Source organism: Halichoeres trimaculatus, unplaced genomic scaffold (genome assembly GCF_033239565.1).
Source record: "Halichoeres trimaculatus isolate MK-OKI-2021-1 unplaced genomic scaffold, fHalTri1.1 fHalTri1_scaffold_5, whole genome shotgun sequence".
Lineage (NCBI taxonomy): Eukaryota > Metazoa > Chordata > Actinopteri > Labriformes > Labridae > Halichoeres > Halichoeres trimaculatus.
In genome coordinates this window covers 17,315,552-17,332,342 of record NW_027437183.1, presented here as the reverse complement: position 1 = coordinate 17,332,342, position 16,791 = coordinate 17,315,552, and the positions used below count along the sequence as shown (strand labels likewise).

General features: G+C 40.7%; 3 protein-coding genes across 4 annotated transcripts; 2 read left to right on the top strand and 1 right to left on the bottom strand.

Moving 5' to 3' along the window:
* Window positions 1-3: 3 nt before the first annotated feature.
* On the bottom strand, window positions 4-2,246 carry srrd (SRR1 domain containing). Its single transcript, XM_074669888.1, has 6 exons — window positions 1,979-2,246; window positions 1,835-1,875; window positions 1,544-1,749; window positions 1,349-1,447; window positions 734-885; window positions 4-658 (listed from the first exon to the last, which is right to left on the bottom strand). Exons 1-6 carry the CDS (start codon window positions 2,125-2,127, stop codon window positions 418-420), a joined length of 888 nt encoding a protein of 295 aa, XP_074525989.1. The 5' UTR covers window positions 2,128-2,246; the 3' UTR covers window positions 4-417.
* Window positions 2,007-7,427, top strand: tfip11 (tuftelin interacting protein 11). Of its 2 annotated transcripts, none has more exons than XM_074669876.1 (15): window positions 2,007-2,052; window positions 3,055-3,266; window positions 3,519-3,675; window positions 3,766-3,922; window positions 4,046-4,173; window positions 4,273-4,434; window positions 4,635-4,826; window positions 4,969-5,148; window positions 5,308-5,442; window positions 5,534-5,637; window positions 5,745-5,913; window positions 6,052-6,295; window positions 6,424-6,566; window positions 6,678-6,843; window positions 6,961-7,427. In XM_074669876.1, exons 2-15 carry the CDS (start codon window positions 3,055-3,057, stop codon window positions 7,305-7,307), a joined length of 2,496 nt encoding a protein of 831 aa, XP_074525977.1. In that variant the 5' UTR covers window positions 2,007-2,052; the 3' UTR covers window positions 7,308-7,427. The 2 variants fall into 2 exon arrangements, with proteins under 2 accessions (XP_074525977.1, XP_074525976.1); XM_074669875.1 differs by lacking the exon at window positions 2,007-2,052 and adding an exon at window positions 2,494-2,631 and having other exon boundaries at window positions 6,961-7,425.
* Window positions 7,428-7,797: 370 nt separating this feature from the next.
* thoc5 (THO complex 5) lies at window positions 7,798-14,436 on the top strand. The gene is made up of 20 exons (XM_074670251.1): window positions 7,798-7,974; window positions 8,183-8,295; window positions 8,930-9,073; window positions 9,301-9,414; window positions 9,803-9,900; window positions 10,109-10,255; window positions 10,358-10,472; window positions 10,623-10,755; window positions 10,843-10,920; window positions 11,029-11,072; window positions 11,693-11,792; window positions 12,568-12,676; window positions 12,750-12,851; window positions 12,953-13,049; window positions 13,140-13,251; window positions 13,336-13,439; window positions 13,541-13,628; window positions 13,718-13,833; window positions 13,952-14,142; window positions 14,234-14,436. The coding sequence occupies exons 2-20, from the start codon at window positions 8,200-8,202 to the stop codon at window positions 14,295-14,297; spliced, it is 2,052 nt and encodes a 683-aa protein (XP_074526352.1). The 5' UTR covers window positions 7,798-7,974; window positions 8,183-8,199; the 3' UTR covers window positions 14,298-14,436.
* The last annotated feature ends 2,355 nt before the right edge of the window (window positions 14,437-16,791 follow it).

Below are 16,791 nucleotides of genomic sequence, written 5' to 3'. Positions count from 1 at the left end.
CAAGTAAAATCAAAACATTTATTCCCTTTCCCCTTTAACAATATACACTAGAGTTTATTAAAATTACTCAAAGATAAAAAAAAAAAAATCCTCAAAATAATTTATCATGAGGACTTGGCCTGAGCTGAAGAAGTTTGTTAAAGACAATGACATAATATTGAAACTATAACTATGCAGAAGTGGGGGATTTTCTAATTATTTGCCCCCAAAATAATCCAGCAATAGTCTTTACTGATGATATTTAAAACAAGATTGCTCCTACAAGTATTGGCTCGGTGAGGTAAAAAAATACAAAACATTAGTTGTCGAAGATCACAGGATCTAATCTTCAATTTGACAAAGAATTATTTGTTTAAACTTCATCCATCCAGGACAATAACAAAAAAAATTATTTCAGTCCCATGTGCCTCTCTAGTCTCAGCTCGGTTCTTGCTTCTGAATTATCTCCAAATCAAGGCAGTGTTTGTACTGTGGTTCAGGTGGCTCTGTCCAGGTGGATTGAGGGAGTCTGTTAAGCCCACTGTTTGGAAATGTGATGACCGCTGTGTCACCAAAGACGTCAATCATTCTGGATGGACAAGGCAGCTGTCTCTCCTCGCCCACAGACACAGCCTCAGCAATGAAGCTGTAGTCACGCCTGAACTCTCTCTCAATTGTCCTGATGGGATAACAGTCAAAAAATGTCATCTACCATCTTTTTTTTTTTTTTTTTACATTTCTTTCTTGAACTCACCTGTCCATAATGCCACAGAAGCTGTTTCCAATTATTATCATCAAAGAAAGATTTTGAATATTCCAGTTCTTCCAAAGAAGGTTGTTGTACAGGGCTTTTCCACAATGCATCAGATAAAAGAGCGTGGGTTTAGTTGCCAAACGCTTTCCCTCCTGCATAATACAGAGAGATACAGAAAGGTGAGTTTTTTTTTTTAAATGAATGCGGCAATAAAAAAAACCTACTTAAAGCAGCCCGACTCCTATTCCCTAAAGTTGGATTTAGTCAAGGCCATATAATTGTTGCACAGTTATTTGCTGTTTACACTTGTTTGCCTGGAGGAAGTTAAGGTGATGGGAATGCTTTCCCCCTGGTAGATGACTCTTGGTTGCCTATAAACCATCAAACTAGCAAAAATTGAAAGCTTACAATAATGGGAACCACAATTCTGACAAAGGGACAAGTCTGTCTTGTCTCCATATGGTATTTTTCATATCCAAATGAAATTTACGGCAGGAAAATGCCTTTCAATCTGCAGAATTTAAATGGATCATAGGGCATTAAGATTCTGAGCACATACTTTGGCACTGTAAACTTACTGACAGCTTTTCACCCATTAAAACAAAAACAACTTACCTCATTTTCTGTAAGAACAGTGAGACCTAACACTCTCAAAACCTCCCTCTCTCCAGAGGAGAATGCTGGGTCATAGACAAAGCAATCCTTTAAGGTAATCTAAAGGGAGAGGACAACAATAAAATTAATATACCTTTGTTAATAACAGTGTTCCCACTGACTTTTCCTATTTCATTGCACAAACACATCCTCTACCTGTCCAGATTCCAGCAGCAACAGCAACAAGGCGAGCTGGTAGCGAGCTGACACACAGGAGGAAAAAGAGCCAAGGCCATAACACACACACTCCATCTGTTGACACTGTGTATCATCTCTGCTCCTCTCATGGTCCGCGGGTCTTTCTGTGTTTTTGTTTTCTGCTGATTTTGAGAGTACAGCTGATCTTGCGACCAGCAGCTGCTCTGAAAACAATAAATGTATACAGATCACTGAGCTGCAACCGGAATAATTTCACAGTCAGATAAAGTGGTTGGTATCCATGTTCACCTTTCCATTTCTGCCAAAATTCCTCACACCGAAGCTCAGACCTACAAAGAAATATAGAACAGAATTCTTATACGCATGCTAAAATGTGAGTACACCAAAACGACCAATGATATCCCAGGTTTAATTGCTTAATAAAGGTCTTACACTGTGTCTTGGATTCGTCTGACAGTTTTATCGATGTCCAGCTGCTCTTCACAACAGGAAGAATTGGATGACACGTGAGCTAATTTTGATTTCCGCGCACCGCCTTTTCGTCTACGGGCAACCTGCCACTCATCCACAGTGTCCGACATCTCTTAAACTTGTACCAGTGGTCCACAGAAACACGGAGGACATGAGCATTTAAACAAAAAAGTTATTTTTTTAAGTAATGGTCGGTTTCGTTATGAGGACCAAGCCGGACCACTTTGTCTGTAACACGCAAATGTTTTTCCGGTGTTATGCTAAAGTCTGCACCCTTGTCCGAGAGTCCGATTCTATGGTCCAATTTCAGTATGGGATTTTATTGATTTATTTTCTCAATTATGTAGTCAATTAATATTTCAATTCATTCATTTTCAGGGGGTCAAATTGAAAATACGCCGGCATGAACGTTATCATAATAATTGTGTCTTGGAATTTTTTTCTGAGGTACCAAATGTGTTGCAACACCGGTAACTGACAACACCACACCCGGAAGTAGTTGTACTGTGGGAAAAACTTGTTAGCTACCTAGCCAGCATCCACAGGACTACATTACGTTACGTCTTTAAAGCTTATTTCATCTGATACTGTGTGAAGCTGTGAAAACTTTACAGGTAATTTTGACTTAAAATATTATTTTGTATCCTTTACCGGTGCGCTAAAAACATAAATTTCCCCAACTTACGTTATGTTAGCGTTTGTTATTAAAGGCATGCGTACCAGACCTAGCGTTGGGTAACCGGTCAACTTTATCCTTGTGGTGTTTCATTTGAGAAGGAACGAATTACCAACCAGCTAACTCATCATTTATGTGACATTGTATTGTTCGTTTCTGTGAGTTTACGTTTGAAGGTATTAACGTAAAAACCTTGCAATGCAATGTCCATACCAGTTATTACAACAAAGCAAAATGTCCCAACCCCTGGTGGCTTTCATCAGTACATTTAGTTTGTCTTTATTTGGTTTGTCCCCGGATACAGCTCATCAAGGGTTTACGGTACTCACTTATGGTCTGTTTTTGATTTTCACATCCGCAGATGTCTATGTCCCATCTGTATGGGCGAAAAGGGGAGGAGGAGGAAGAGGAAGGAGTGGAGGTTGAGAGCTTCGAGGTGACAGAATGGGACCTGGCCAACGAGTTCAACCCAGACCGTCGCAGACACAGACAGACCAAGGACCAGGCCACCTACGGGATCTGGGCTGACAGGGACTCAGATGAAGATGAGAGACCCAGCTTTGGAGGGAAAAAGTAATACATTTGTTTGTATTTGTTGCCCTAATAACACCAAGGATGGTTTCTCAACATATCAGCTCTTAAAGGTGTTCCTTAATCCAAAATGATTATCTCTGCAGTGTAAATCATAACGTAATTCAAGACTAACACACAAAACATAAATCTGACAGTAAGGAAAATCCTGCTCACAATGAAACAGACCACATTTAGTCGAGTCAGTAGATGACAGATACAGCAACTGATGTTTTTTTCTTTTTTTCTTCTCAGATCTAAAGACTATAGTGCACCTGTGAACTTTGTGAGTGCTGGTCTGCGCAAGACTGCTGCCGAGGAGAAAGAGCAGCAGCAAAAAGGCTCTGATGACTCTGATAATGATAATGTTCCCCCACCTTCTCGTGGCACTGCACCCAAAAAACTCCAGATGGTACACTTTTATTCTCCTTGATTTCCTAAATCTGTTGCTTTAAATCTTTTAGAGGTATGGTGTTAAACATAAACTGTTTATATTTTGTAGGGTAACTTCAGGGGGAACCAGTCCCAGAGGTTTGCTGGTGGCATACAGTCTGGTAAAGGCATTGGTAGCTGGGAGAAGCACACAAGGGGGATTGGACAGAAACTTTTGCAGAAGATGGGTTACCAGCCAGGCAAAGGCTTGGGCAAGAATGCTCAAGGTGGGTTTTTCTGATGAGGCTAAGTTATTGTCACAAATAATATTGTGTGGTATCCAGGAACAGCATGGAATCAAGGGCATAACATAGAAGGATGTTCTGACATTGCACTCTTATATTATGCAGGCATTGTAAACCCAATTGAGGCAAAGGTTCGTAAAGGAAAAGGAGCAGTGGGTGCTTACGGCAATGAGCGGACAAAGCAGAGTCTTCAGGATTTCCCTGTTGTTGACTCAGAGGAAGAGGAGGAGAAGGTAAAGTGTTGACACTTACTTTCTTTTTGCACTACCAAAGTGGAATTGTTGGCTATGTCATGATTGTGTTTACATTATTCTGCATTTCTGTGTGAGCAGGAGTTTCAGAAGGAGCTTGGCCAGTGGCGTAAGGATCCTGCAGGCCCTGCAGGAAAGAAGAAACCAAAGTACTCCTACAGGACTGTGGATGAGCTGAAAGCTAAAGGCAAGCTGGCAGGACGCAGCACAGCTGCATCAGCAGGAGAGTTGGCACAGGTTAAGGTATGTCTGAGAAAACTTGTATCTACTCTTGTTTCTGTATCACAGGAACGTCATTCATAGTGCTGCACTGGGGACATGCTAAAGTTAACTGGTCCTTTACACTCGGTGTAATCTTCATTTGATGATTTGTTTTCATTATTATATCAGGGTTTATTTTATCTTATCTTAAAAATTTTCCACATATAAACTTTAATCCCTAGGTAATAGATATGACTGGCAGAGAGCAAAAAGTGTACTACAGTTACAGTCAGATGTCCAACAAGCACAGCGTTCCTGATGAAGGTCCACCAAGCATGTCCACACAGGATCAGAAGGCAACTGGCTTCGCTCTTCCTGAACTGGAACACAACCTCCAGCTTCTGATTGACCTCACAGAGCAGGACATTTTACAGGTATGACTGGACCAAAGCTATCTCACATTTGTCTTTGGGACTGAAAAGAGAAAGAAAGGAGTTTCCTATGAAACATTTAAATGATTTTTCACCTCATATCCATCTGTTTTCTTGTTTGCTGCTGCATCACCTGCTCCTGAAGTCTGCCAGACGTCTGCAACATGAGAAAGATGTAGTTGTGTCACTGAGCCACGAGTCTCGAGCACTGCAGAGCAGACTGGAGGCAGAGCAAGGTGCAATCCAAAGAATGGAGGCTGTTCTAGCCTTGGTGGAGCGTTTTCCCTCTGGAGAGATGGCACCAGGGGAGGGACCCACACTGCAGGTACACATACAGTTTATACACTCGGATTGTTATTGGGTTGTTTCTATATCTGAATCTCTTTATTGTTTGATGAAGGAAAATAATTTCTTTGTCTTGTATTTTCTATCTCATCAACATACAACAGTTGATTGTTTCTGTATTATTCTTTTCTGTTCCCAGGAGTGTGCACGGATCTTTGAGACCTTGCAAACAGACTATTATGAAGAATATAAGACGATGGGCCTGGCAGACCTGGCTGTAGCTGTTGTTCAGCCGTTGCTCAAAGAAAAAATCTGCTCCTGGGATCCTCTAAAGGTACACTTTGGTACACTCCAGTTAACTCTTTTTTTCTTTAATTAACAACAATTTAGAAACCACTTAACAGATCTTTCTATTTAAATTTCAGGACAGTTCTTATTGCCTGGAAGAAATTGGTCAGTGGAGAGCAATACTGGAATCTAGGGATCTACACTCCAGTGCCCCAGATTCAAACATGGATCCTTACCACAGGTCAGTTCAAACATATTAACATATCAAATCATGCTCAGTCTTAAACTTATTTGGCTTGGTGAAATAGCTTGTTTTTGACCCTTAATTTTTTTTTTTTTTTTGACCAGACTGTTGTGGGAAGTTTGGATCCCAGTGATGCGGACCTGTGTGTCAGGGTGGCAGCCTCGTATTGTAGGGCCAATGGTGGACTGTTTAGAGGTGTGGGCTCCTCTCCTCCCCCTGTGGATCCTGGATCACATGTTGGAGCAGCTAATATTACCCCGGCTACAACGGGAGGCAAGACATGCACACAATATCCCACTCAAAGATGCACTCAAAGAAATCCCTCTGGTTTTAGGTCTCTTTATGTCACAGACTCATGGGTCCCTTTGCATTGCAAGCTCATTTTCTTTTTAATTCTCTCAACTTTTTCAGGTAGATAACTGGAACCCTTTAACTGACACAGTGCCCATCCACTCCTGGATCCATCCTTGGCTCCCTCTTCTCCAATCACGTCTTGAACCTCTTTACCCACCAATCAGAAGTAAACTGTCCAACGCCCTGCAGAGGTGGCATCCCAGTGATGCCTCAGCTCGCCTTATCTTACAGCCGTGGAAAGATGTTTTCACACCTGGGGCATGGGAGGCCTTCATGGTCAAAAACATTATCCCTAAACTAGGTATGTCTTTATTAATATGTCATAACCTCAAATAACATGTAATTACTCTGCAGTCTTTCCTGTCCATTTCTTACTTTTTATTTTGCTCTTTTTCATTAACATGTGATGGTCCCTGTTTCCCTCCTCAGCTCTGTGTCTGGAAGAACTTGTTATCAACCCTCACCAGCAGCAGATGGAGCCATTTCACTGGGTGATTGACTGGGAGGGCATGCTGTCCCCCTCCAGCCTTGTGTCATTGCTGGATAAAAACTTCTTCACCAAGTGGCTGCAGGTCAGTGACCATATGACTCAGAAAATAAGTTACTAAAGATGCTCCAAGCAACTTAAGATATGTTAAATAGTTGATACATGTTTGTGACTCTTTGTCTTCTGTTGACTGTAGGTCCTATGTTCATGGCTGAGTAACAGTCCTAACTATGAAGAAATCACTAAGTGGTATCTGGGTTGGAAAAGTATGTTTAGTGATGTCTTGCTGGCACAGCCGCTGATTAAAGAGAAATTCAACGAAGCTTTGGACATCATGAATCGAGCAGTGTCTTCTGGCATGGGTTGGTATCACACAGTCACAATAAACTGAAAAACTGAGATGTTTGTTTTTAGAGCAATGGTGGCATCACGCATTAGGCTTTTCCCTCTGTTGATCATTCATATTTTTTCACCCACAGGTGGGTACATGCAACCAGGAGCAAGGGAGAACATTGCATATCTCACGCAAACTGAGAGACGAAAGGACTTCCAGTATGAAGCCATGCAGGAGCGCAGAGATGCAGAGAGCGTTGCCCACAGAGGCATCAGTGCTGGTGTGCCGACAAACTTTAAAGATCTCATCCAGACCAAGGCAGAAGAAAACAACATTGTCTTTATGCCTTTAGTGGCCAAACGACATGAGGGCAAACAGCTGTACACATTTGGGCGTATTGTCATCTACATAGACAGAGGGGTTGTGTTTGTGCAAGGGGAGAAGACTTGGGTGCCCACATCTTTACAGAGTTTGATAGATATGGCCAAGTGAAGGTGGAGTGATTTTTTCTTTGTTAGTCACATGTAAAGGAGAATAAACAAGGGAAGTGTTTGTTTTTCTAAATAGCTTTAGAGTGCTAATTCTTGTCTTGTGTCTGTATATTTTTTCCAAGTGTCATTAATGGAATTGTTAATAAATCTGTATGGATGTTTGTAGTCTGCAGTGTTACTGTTTCATTTAGATATATGAAAAATCGAAATAAGTAGAGGAAAAAAATGGGGATTTTCAGGAGCTTCTGCAGTAAACAGATTTCTAAATATCTAAATATTTTTTTACACCACTAACTTGTATAGTTTCTTCTTGTTGTGGCATTACACTTTTTACCTTACCCATAGCATTTTTCTCATTATTGTGATTTTTTAGACAATAATCCAGCAATAGAGAGAGGAGAAATTCCTCACCCTTGACCATCTACTGTATAAATTAACACGCTTTTACCACGTATTGCAGTCTTCATGACTTTTCACACAGGCATCTCACTGTAGGTGGCAGTGTAGCTGCTCCCTCCCTATGGTCCCTCCTGGCGCTATCCGGTCCGTGTGTTATGGCACAGCGGGGCTTCCGTCACCGTTGAGTGCTTAGCCTTGAAAGAAAGTGTCCGGTACATGTGCGTTTGCGCACCATATAATTGCTAAAGTTGTATTTTGGTGATAAAGAGGTACGTGGATATTTGGTTATATATGTTATAAAATACCATATATCAAATTTACGGTGTTCCTGATTTGAAACCTGCTATATTTTAGCGGACAAGCTAACGGCTTTAGCCACTTAGCTAGTTAGCCTTTGCTATCAAAGCTAGTGTTATGGAAAACCTAAACTGCGATACTTAAGCTTTTCTTGTTATCTTCATTGAACGATTTTTTTAGTATTCATACAGCAAGTCATGTCGGACGCCTTGAAGAAGCGAAAGTCGAAGGTTCTCCGCAGTGAAGGAGGAACTCCTGAAATGAAGCGAGGTCGTGGAGAAGGGGACCAGCAAGTAAGAAAGAGACAGTTACAGAATCACAGGGGGAATAGAGGATGAGAGACCACCAGTGATGTGCAGTTAGAGGTCGAAGTAGTATTAATTCACATTACATACTAAAAAATAAAAGGTGCTTGCATCACGGAATGTTTAAAATGTTACATACTCTCTACTCACACAACAGCTATGTTCAATGGCTGATCTGTTATAGCTTACATGCAGTGTGAATGAGAACTACAGAACTTATATCATCTAGCGTTGTTTTGATGAACTATTCCCGGTATTTACAGCCTGATTAATGTAGTGCTGTAATTATTATGTTGAATTTACATTGTAACTAACTTTCAGTAGGGGGATATTCTTACTGTTACAGCAGTTTACAACAAGAGACATATATATGACATTGTTCTGACAGAATTAAGATAGTATTCGTTAAATACAGAAAATAGCAAACAATATCCTGCATGCTACTGTCTTGCACATAGCCATTTATTGCACAGGGTAAAAACTGCACCAGGGTGCTGAAACACACACAGTATGTACTGTGATAATGTGTAATAGGTGATACTGCAGAGTGGATACAGCCCACAGAAATAAAGGTGATATTATTTATACAGGCTCATGTTGTATTATTGTTTTTCTCTTCCAGGATGTGCGTGTATATAATGAGGAGGTGGAGCTAGATGGCAGGGACCCTGAGCAGGATTACCTGCAGTACAAAGAGTCATGTGAGAGTTTGGCGACACTTATGAGTGAGATCCAGGATCTTAAAGCCAATGGAGCCAAGGAAGGGGTGAGAGGCATACGTACCATGTCATTGCTGACTGATTAGTCGATGTTTTACTTGCAGACAATTTGATTTTGGGTAATCAGTTTTCCCTGTATACACTGGTACATATAGCAGAGGCATTATTACATGAGATTGTGTCATATTGGTAAATCTCACGGGTTGTTTATTTAATCCCAGACCAAGCTGAATATGTATTTTAATCAAGTCTAACCTGTTTTGGCTGCCCTCAGTGTGCTGAGATAGAGCAGAGGCGCATGCAGAGCTGCATCCACTTCATGAATCTGAAAAAACTCAACCGTCTGGCTCACATGCGACTGAAGAGAGGCAGAGACCAGACACATGAGGTGACTCACTCCTTGCTCTACACTTTTATCCTACATTCTAGATACAGAGAATCACCATTCTGGGTTAAGTTCACACTTCTGTGTATGTGTTACAAAAAGAGCTGCCTCAGCTCCTTTTTTCTGCTGATCAGAAAAGGCAAGTTGAACTCTGAGCACTTTGTGTTTCCTTAACAGCTAACAACTGCAGTCAGCAAAGAAAACTTATACATCCCCAGATTTGTTTTCTCTCAGACTATTCACATTGTATCGCTAATCTCATTTAAAAATCCCTGTGTTTAATGCATCCTGGTTTTGAGTTATTGGCATATTGTTTGTTACATGTTTAGTGCTGTTAATAAAGGATGACTTTTTGATGCCAACCATAACCGGATATGTTTTTTTTCATTAGGCAAAGCAGAGAGTGGATGTGCTGCATCTTCAGTTACAGAACCTGCTCTATGAAGTTATGCATCTTCAGAAGGAGATCAGCAAGTGTCTGGAATTCAAGTGAGTACAAAATATCTGATTGAACTATTAAAACAACTAACATTAAAACTGATTGGAATCATCTATTGACATGTAAAGGGATAACAAAAAGCACAATATAGCTGCTGTCATAGACATGTTTACAGAGATTAATCTTTGAAGTAAAACGTTACTCATATTTTATCTACACCTTAAAATGTGTGATTGATACAATTTTTCCCTGGTGCAGGTCCAAGCATGAAGAAATAGACTTGGTGTCTGAGCAAGAGTTTTACCAGGAGGCACCACAGGACATTTCCAGGCCTCACCTCACTAAAAATGACCCTCATCAACTCACGCTAGCACGGCTGGACTGGGAGCTTGAGCAGAGAAAGCGGTATGAAGACTCTTTCACACCACAGTGCTGTATGAACATCATGGTGTAGAGTAATATGTTTGAAGCAGAATGCATCTGTAAGAAGTTTGTGTATGGATACAGGTTGGCAGAGAAGTACAAGGAGTCTCAAGCCACAAAGGAAAAGATCCAAAAAAGCATTGAGGAGAAAAAGGAACATCTGACAAGCTTGCAGCCGGGACTCAATGCCATCATGCAGGTATAATTAATGTCTGGGTGCTCTGTTGTGGAGACTGAAAGTCTCAGCAGCCTAAAAACACTTTCACTGTATCACTGTAACCAGGTACAATCTTATATGCCCATATGCTTCCTAAATGTCAATCATTCTGTTTTGTCTTTTTTTCCCCAGGCCTCTCTCCCAGTGCAGCAGTATCTGTCTATGCCTTTTGAACAGATTCAGAAGCAGACAGAAGTCTCCCGCCACCTGCCCCCACCGCTTTATGTTCTTTTTGTGCAAGCCAATGCTTACGGCCAGGCCTGTGGTGAGTCAAGAAAATATTGTGGTTCATAAAATAGTTCTCTAGAAATGAATAGTTGAGATTCCACTCACGCTTTTTTTTTATTGATAGACAAAAACCTGAACGTGTCAATTAGTGGGGATGTAGATGAGGCCAAGGCCCTGTCAAAACCTCCAGAAGATTCCCAAGGTACATAAACACATACAGCACATGCACATGTTTCAGGCTGTCATTATTTTGAGAAATGCTTCCCAAACTACCAAAAGGTCTGAATAAATATGTTATGTTTTCATCCAGATGATGAGAGTGACTCGGATGCAGAGGAGGAGCAAGAGAAAACGGTAAATCATTGACCTGGCTTTTCTCCTGACTCACACCTTTTCACAGAAACACACACACTCATACCCCTATGTCACAGAGTTCAGCGATTTTTTGACATGCCGGTCTTTGCTGCGGAAACACTAACTAAATCCCTGGAGTCTGAGCTGTCACACATTTCGGTCTGACAGGTTGGAAAGCAGAAGCTATTGATTGCTTCCTGCATTGAGACAAGTGCCAGCTGGGGAATTTTGGGAAATTTCCCCCTAGAAAAACTCAGTGACTGTAACCTGAGCCCTTGTCTGGCATGCTCACTCTGCAGCACCAAATCAGTACTTGTAAATAGAAGAACTTTTTTTTAAACAAATGATTCAGGATATGTTTTCATGTTTTGTACAGACTTTCAATGTCTGTGTATGTCAGTCCATCGCCCGCTTTCCTGTATGAATCACTCCAGCTTACTCTCTGAACTGCAGAAGATTAAAATGTCAGAGATGTTCAGTGACGATTGTATTCCTCATACCAGCAGCTGCAATTTGATTTATTAAATTATTTTTTCGTTTATTAGACATCCCACACTGTCAAACATGAGCTTTGCTTTTTCACTTTGGCTCATTTCCTCTGCTTTCTGTGTGTTTAACAGAAGAGGAGAAGGCCAACTACAGGAGGCCAGCTGGATGACAAAAGACGGGAGATGTTAAAGCGGCATCCCCTGTCTCTCTGCTTGGAGCTCAAGTGTAAAGGTAACTCGGTCTCCATTGTTAATTATTATTATTATTTTTTTAATCTCTGCATCAGAAAGGTTTTCTGTTCCATGCAGTCAGCCACATTCCTTCTTGACAAGTATTCCTCATTTATCTGTTACATACCCTATAATGTAACCAGAGCTGCGCTGTGTACTGTGGCAACTCTAAACCTACCAGATAGAGGTGAAAGAGATGAGTGACCCACTCTGCTTTGATGTCATGACACCACTTGACCCTCTTGTTCCCTCTGCTGGCAACAAAAGGAATAGTGGCTGACTAAAGGGAGATCTGCATTGCAGGCGTGACTCTTCCTAAAGGGGGAGGAGGGGGAAAGGTGAGAGAAACGCTTGCAGCACTATAGGTCTGCCGCAGCTACCTCTAGCTGTAAGCATATTTTCTCATCTCTCAGTCTTGTTTTTATTTCCACTTCCTTCCCCTGTTATCAACACTGCTGCAGCAGTCAGTTTACTGCAGTAAAGGCAAAAAATGAGCAGTGTAGGTGTCTGTGAGTGACAGTGTGTCTCTGATCTCACCATGACTGCAGACAGTGGGGTGTAAAAAAAAGACCATCAGCATAGTATGTGTCCCCTGGGTGCTGCTACCTACCATCCTGACCACACTTTGTTATTGCTCTCTGAAGCGCTGCGGAGTAAAGTAAACCCTGGGGGTGCTCACAAGAAGGATTAATGAACAGAGGGCAACTGAGGGGAAGTATTGGCTTAATCTGGTAAAGGATTAGTTCATCACTGTGGTATCCATCATGTCTCCACAGACGGCAGCATCCTTCACCTGTACTTCTACTACCTGATGAATCTGAACATCATGACTGTAAAGACCAAGGTCTCCACCTCCTCAGACCTCAGCACAGCCATCAGCGCAGGGTATGTATAGATCAAAGCACTCGCCTCTCTCTGTGTTACTGACAGGGGAGTCTAATTATGTCTTCTTTTGCAGGGATCTGCTGAAATCAGAAACTCTGCTCAGCTGTCTCTACACCAGCGACCATGGCAGAGAAACACCAAACCCTGCCAATCGCTACCAGTTTGATAAAGTTGGGTAAGTGTGGTACACAATTCAAGAGAACAAGAGGCTATGTTGCATCATTTTTATTGAATTCAAAAAAATCTGGCTGATTCTAACCCACAGTTTTCTTCTAGGATTGTTTGTTTTGGTGATTATGTGGAAGAGCTTGGCCACCCCTACATGTGGGTTCAGACTTTAGGAGGACTCCATTTCCCCAAAGATGCTTTGGAGGTGTGTGTAAAACTCAAGAATGATCCCAGTTGAGCTCAATTACTTGGTTATAAAGCCTCTTGATGGTAGTATATGTTTCTGATTTTCCAGGGTGTGCGCGTGGGCAGTTCACTGAGTGCCAGTCAAATGGAGAGCACCATAAAGCTGCTGAGGGGACGGCTCCAGTCCCGCTTGGCTTTGCAGAAACAGTTTGCATCTTTAGGTACATGACATGTTCACAACCCCACATTCACTGCTTCGTTTTAAGACTGAGAAACCTTCTGTAAAAAAATTTTTTGTGTTACAGAGCACAGCATTATCCCAGTCTCCGGTGAGAGTCGGCATCTCTTCCCTGCTAAGATCATCTCTCGTTTAGCTCGCTGGAGCACCATCACCTATGAGGAGTACATGGTATACATAAAATATCCTAGTTTGAATCACCTGCTCTTAAAGGATACATAACAATACACTTTATGCAGTACATGTGTCATGATGATGTTCTCTCTTTGTAGGATCTGCCGTACACACGTCATGTGACTGAAGCTGGGCTTGCAAAGGAGACCGATCTATATTTCATGGCAGTGGTGGAGAGGGGCACAGGTAAATACTACTACTGATGACAGAATTGACCAATACTTGACTTTTTCATCTTTTTCTTAACAATCTTCTTCAACCTTTTATTTCTTAAGCTCGTCTCTATGCTGCTGTGGTGCTGAGTCCACGCTACCCAGAGATCTCCCCCCTCTTCTCCCTCTCTCTCAGCTGGAAGGGAGAGCGGAGTGGTCGTACTGACGACAACCTTCGAGTATGAGCTTTTTTTTATCAATGATCCCATATCTTCCAAGAGGTATTCTGCTGTAACTGTGAAAGCTCTTCTGATATCTTTATCAAACTCTAAATGAATCCCCTGTTGGTTTTTTTAGGCCATGGAGAGTGAGGTCAATGTGTTCAAAAATGAACTGCAGGGACCGCGGCCAGGATACCAGCTCCTGACCAATCAGATTTCACGCTTGTGTGTCTGCCTGGATGTGTATTTGGAGACAGAAGGACAAGATGACGGTGTAGAGGGACCAAGAGAGTTTCCCCGTGAAAAGATGTGTTTGCGCACCGTGAGGTAAACAGTCACAGGAAGCAGTTTTCATGAAGACTTTGTATTAAATGCCTCAATAGAGTCACAGCATCTTCTTTCCTTCTCTCTTCCTCAGAGGCCCAAACCGTCTGAAGCCATTCAAGTACAACCATCCTCAGGGTTTCTTCAGTCACCGCTAAATCTGCCTCTATATGATTCATCCTGCTGTAGTTTACAACTTTCTCCCTCAAGTTTACCTTTGTCTCTTTAAAAACATGAAAGTCTCTTTTTTTAAGTCTTCATAACAATTTGAAAATAAAAAGCAATTATTTTCCTGAATGAGTGTACCTGATTTATTTATGCTTTGTTTTCCCTCTGCCCCCCTCTCCATCCTTACCTCTCTCTATGGTGCTCTATTTTTGGAAGCAGTCTGCACTACCTAATTATTATGCTACTGTGGTTCAGTGCTACAGCGAGCTGAGTCATTTCCCCAGAGATTTATGTCGAAGAAACATCTTTTTTGTGTGTATGTATTGTTTAGCCTTTGAACTTTGATTTATCATCCTGGATTCTGAGATCTTGATGCTGATTGCTTTTCAGGTAACTTTTAAATAATTTTCCACTTGGAGCACTCGGTAGATGCATTTAACAATAAGTTCCTCATTTTCTTTAAAATTTTTGTACAAATAGAATTTAAACAAAAAGATGATCAAAACATCAATACAACCAAAAAAACCCAAAAAGGTGCTCTTTAAAACATCAATAAAAAACAATTTGATGGGTTTTAAAACAATTTAAACCCCATATTTAATTCAAAACAGCACAGACAACATATTTATTCTGAGAAATGTTTATATTCATTTTTAAATGTATGTTCATGTCAGATTTGATTTGAAATACGGTTTTCATTTTAAGTTGATTTAGCAACATGTGAGGGAAAGATGGGACAGAAGCATGCTTATTATTGTATAACATGTTGCTTCACCTCTTCTTTTAACAAAGCTCAGTAAATGCTTGGGAACCAAAAACACTGGTTTCACAATGAATTGAAATGTTTTCTGTGAGTGATGAGTCATGACCACAGACAGTCTGGCACCTGGACTATCCTGCTTTAGCTTCCTTCTGTTATATTCCATGCAGTTTGGCACTGCCATGCAGAAAGGCACAGAGGGAAAATGCATTATCTGCATGGGAGCATATGTTGCTCCCCGACCTGTTTGCCTCCTTAATGTGTGATGGCATGGACACTCAGGCATCCCTCTACCATTAGGATTCTGTTTTTATGCAGTGCACTAACACCTGGGTGGTCTTTTTCATTTTTAAAACAAGGGGCAGTTTGTATCAGAAACTTCTAAAATCCTTGATTTGAGTGAAGTTCTGGGATTTCTGGATCCTTTGGTGTAAATTTTGCACAGTACAGTTTTAATCAACATTTGTGATGACAGACTCAGTAGTTTTCCTTGGTAATTTTCAGCCAATGCTGTGACTCGTACTTCAGAGTTCTGATGTTTTTTAGTGCTGTGCTGCCAGATGTCCACTTAATGTTAGTATCTAGCCCTGTCCTTTAAGTTCAGAGTTTTCCAGACTCTCAGCTTTTGATAAAATTATTTATTGTCCATGATAAAATCCCCAAATTTTTTGCAAATGTATGCATTTTTCTGAAATTATGAACTGTTCGCTCCTGCAGCCTTACACAGAATTGTGAACCTTTTCCCATTTTTCAGTTCTGAGAAAGACAAACTCTCAAAAACTCCTCTTGAACCCAGACATATTACTTGAGTCCTGGCTGCAAAATGCAAATTAACCTCATTAGTTTGTAAATGTTCCTAAGTGTTCATTTAGTTTTACACATCTTTCCAGTGTTTTGCCCCAGCAAATATTTTTCACAAAACATTTCAATTTTTCATTTAATTAATAACTATTTTTAAATGATATCAAATTTTGTTTTTGTTGGTCAAAGTGTTCCAACCTTCATTAATTGGGTTTGTACATTGAGGATAAAGTTGTGGGTATTAGTAAAGGCAAGGCTGCAGATGGTGACTACAGTTAAAATATTAGGATTAAAATAATAAAAGAGTAGGTTTTATTTAAACGCATAGTGTTGCATTACTTGAGAAACAGAAATTACTCATATATAGAAAAGTTTAAAGTAAATTTAAAGTACAAAAAAATTCTTTATGAACTTTTCTTATGTGAGATGTGAGATTCAAATTATAGAATTACAAATGTTGGAAACTGAAGAACCAGTTTCAAAGTTTAGTTGTAAAGGTGGAGTTGCATTTGTACTGGTGATGAAAAAGCTCTAACTTCCATCCTTTGTTTTTTATTTGTAGCCCACTGATCTCATCACAGAAACATCAACCATCAGATTCACTTAGAGCTCCTCTTACCAGCTGCTGCACTCCTCTGTAAAGTCTATTAAAAATTTAGCTGCACTATTCTGTGGAGCTCTATGAATAGCTCTGCTGTGAATCATTGTATTGTTTCAGATTTGATGCCTTAAGCCAAGAAATAATTCCCAGCATACTACATAATTAATCATCATGGTAATTATAAATTTAAGGATGATTATGAAATTACCTCTTGAGTGTGACCTTTTCTTTTTGCAGCGAGGCACATCAGTGCTGAGAGTACAACTGAATGCGTTCTGTGCGTGCCAGCAGCTCTGCTCCTGATTTATACATGAGCGCGGAC

Coding starts and splice junctions, on each gene's coding strand:
- tfip11 (XM_074669876.1), top strand. CDS start 3,055: ATGTCTATGTCCCATCTGTATGGGCGAAAAGGGGAGGAGGAGGAAGAG. Junction 4,174..4,272: donor CAGAGGAAGAGGAGGAGAAG/GTAAAGTGTTGA, acceptor CTGTGTGAGCAG/GAGTTTCAGAAGGAGCTTGG. Junction 5,914..6,051: donor TACCCCGGCTACAACGGGAG/GCAAGACATGCA, acceptor CAACTTTTTCAG/GTAGATAACTGGAACCCTTT.
- srrd (XM_074669888.1), bottom strand. CDS start 2,127: ATGTCGGACACTGTGGATGAGTGGCAGGTTGCCCGTAGACGAAAAGGC. Junction 1,750..1,834: donor ATTTTGGCAGAAATGGAAAG/GTGAACATGGAT, acceptor TATTGTTTTCAG/AGCAGCTGCTGGTCGCAAGA. Junction 1,448..1,543: donor TGCTGCTGGAATCTGGACAG/GTAGAGGATGTG, acceptor CTCTCCCTTTAG/ATTACCTTAAAGGATTGCTT.
- thoc5 (XM_074670251.1), top strand. CDS start 8,200: ATGTCGGACGCCTTGAAGAAGCGAAAGTCGAAGGTTCTCCGCAGTGAA. Junction 10,256..10,357: donor GAGCTTGAGCAGAGAAAGCG/GTATGAAGACTC, acceptor GTATGGATACAG/GTTGGCAGAGAAGTACAAGG. Junction 13,050..13,139: donor TCCCCAAAGATGCTTTGGAG/GTGTGTGTAAAA, acceptor CTGATTTTCCAG/GGTGTGCGCGTGGGCAGTTC.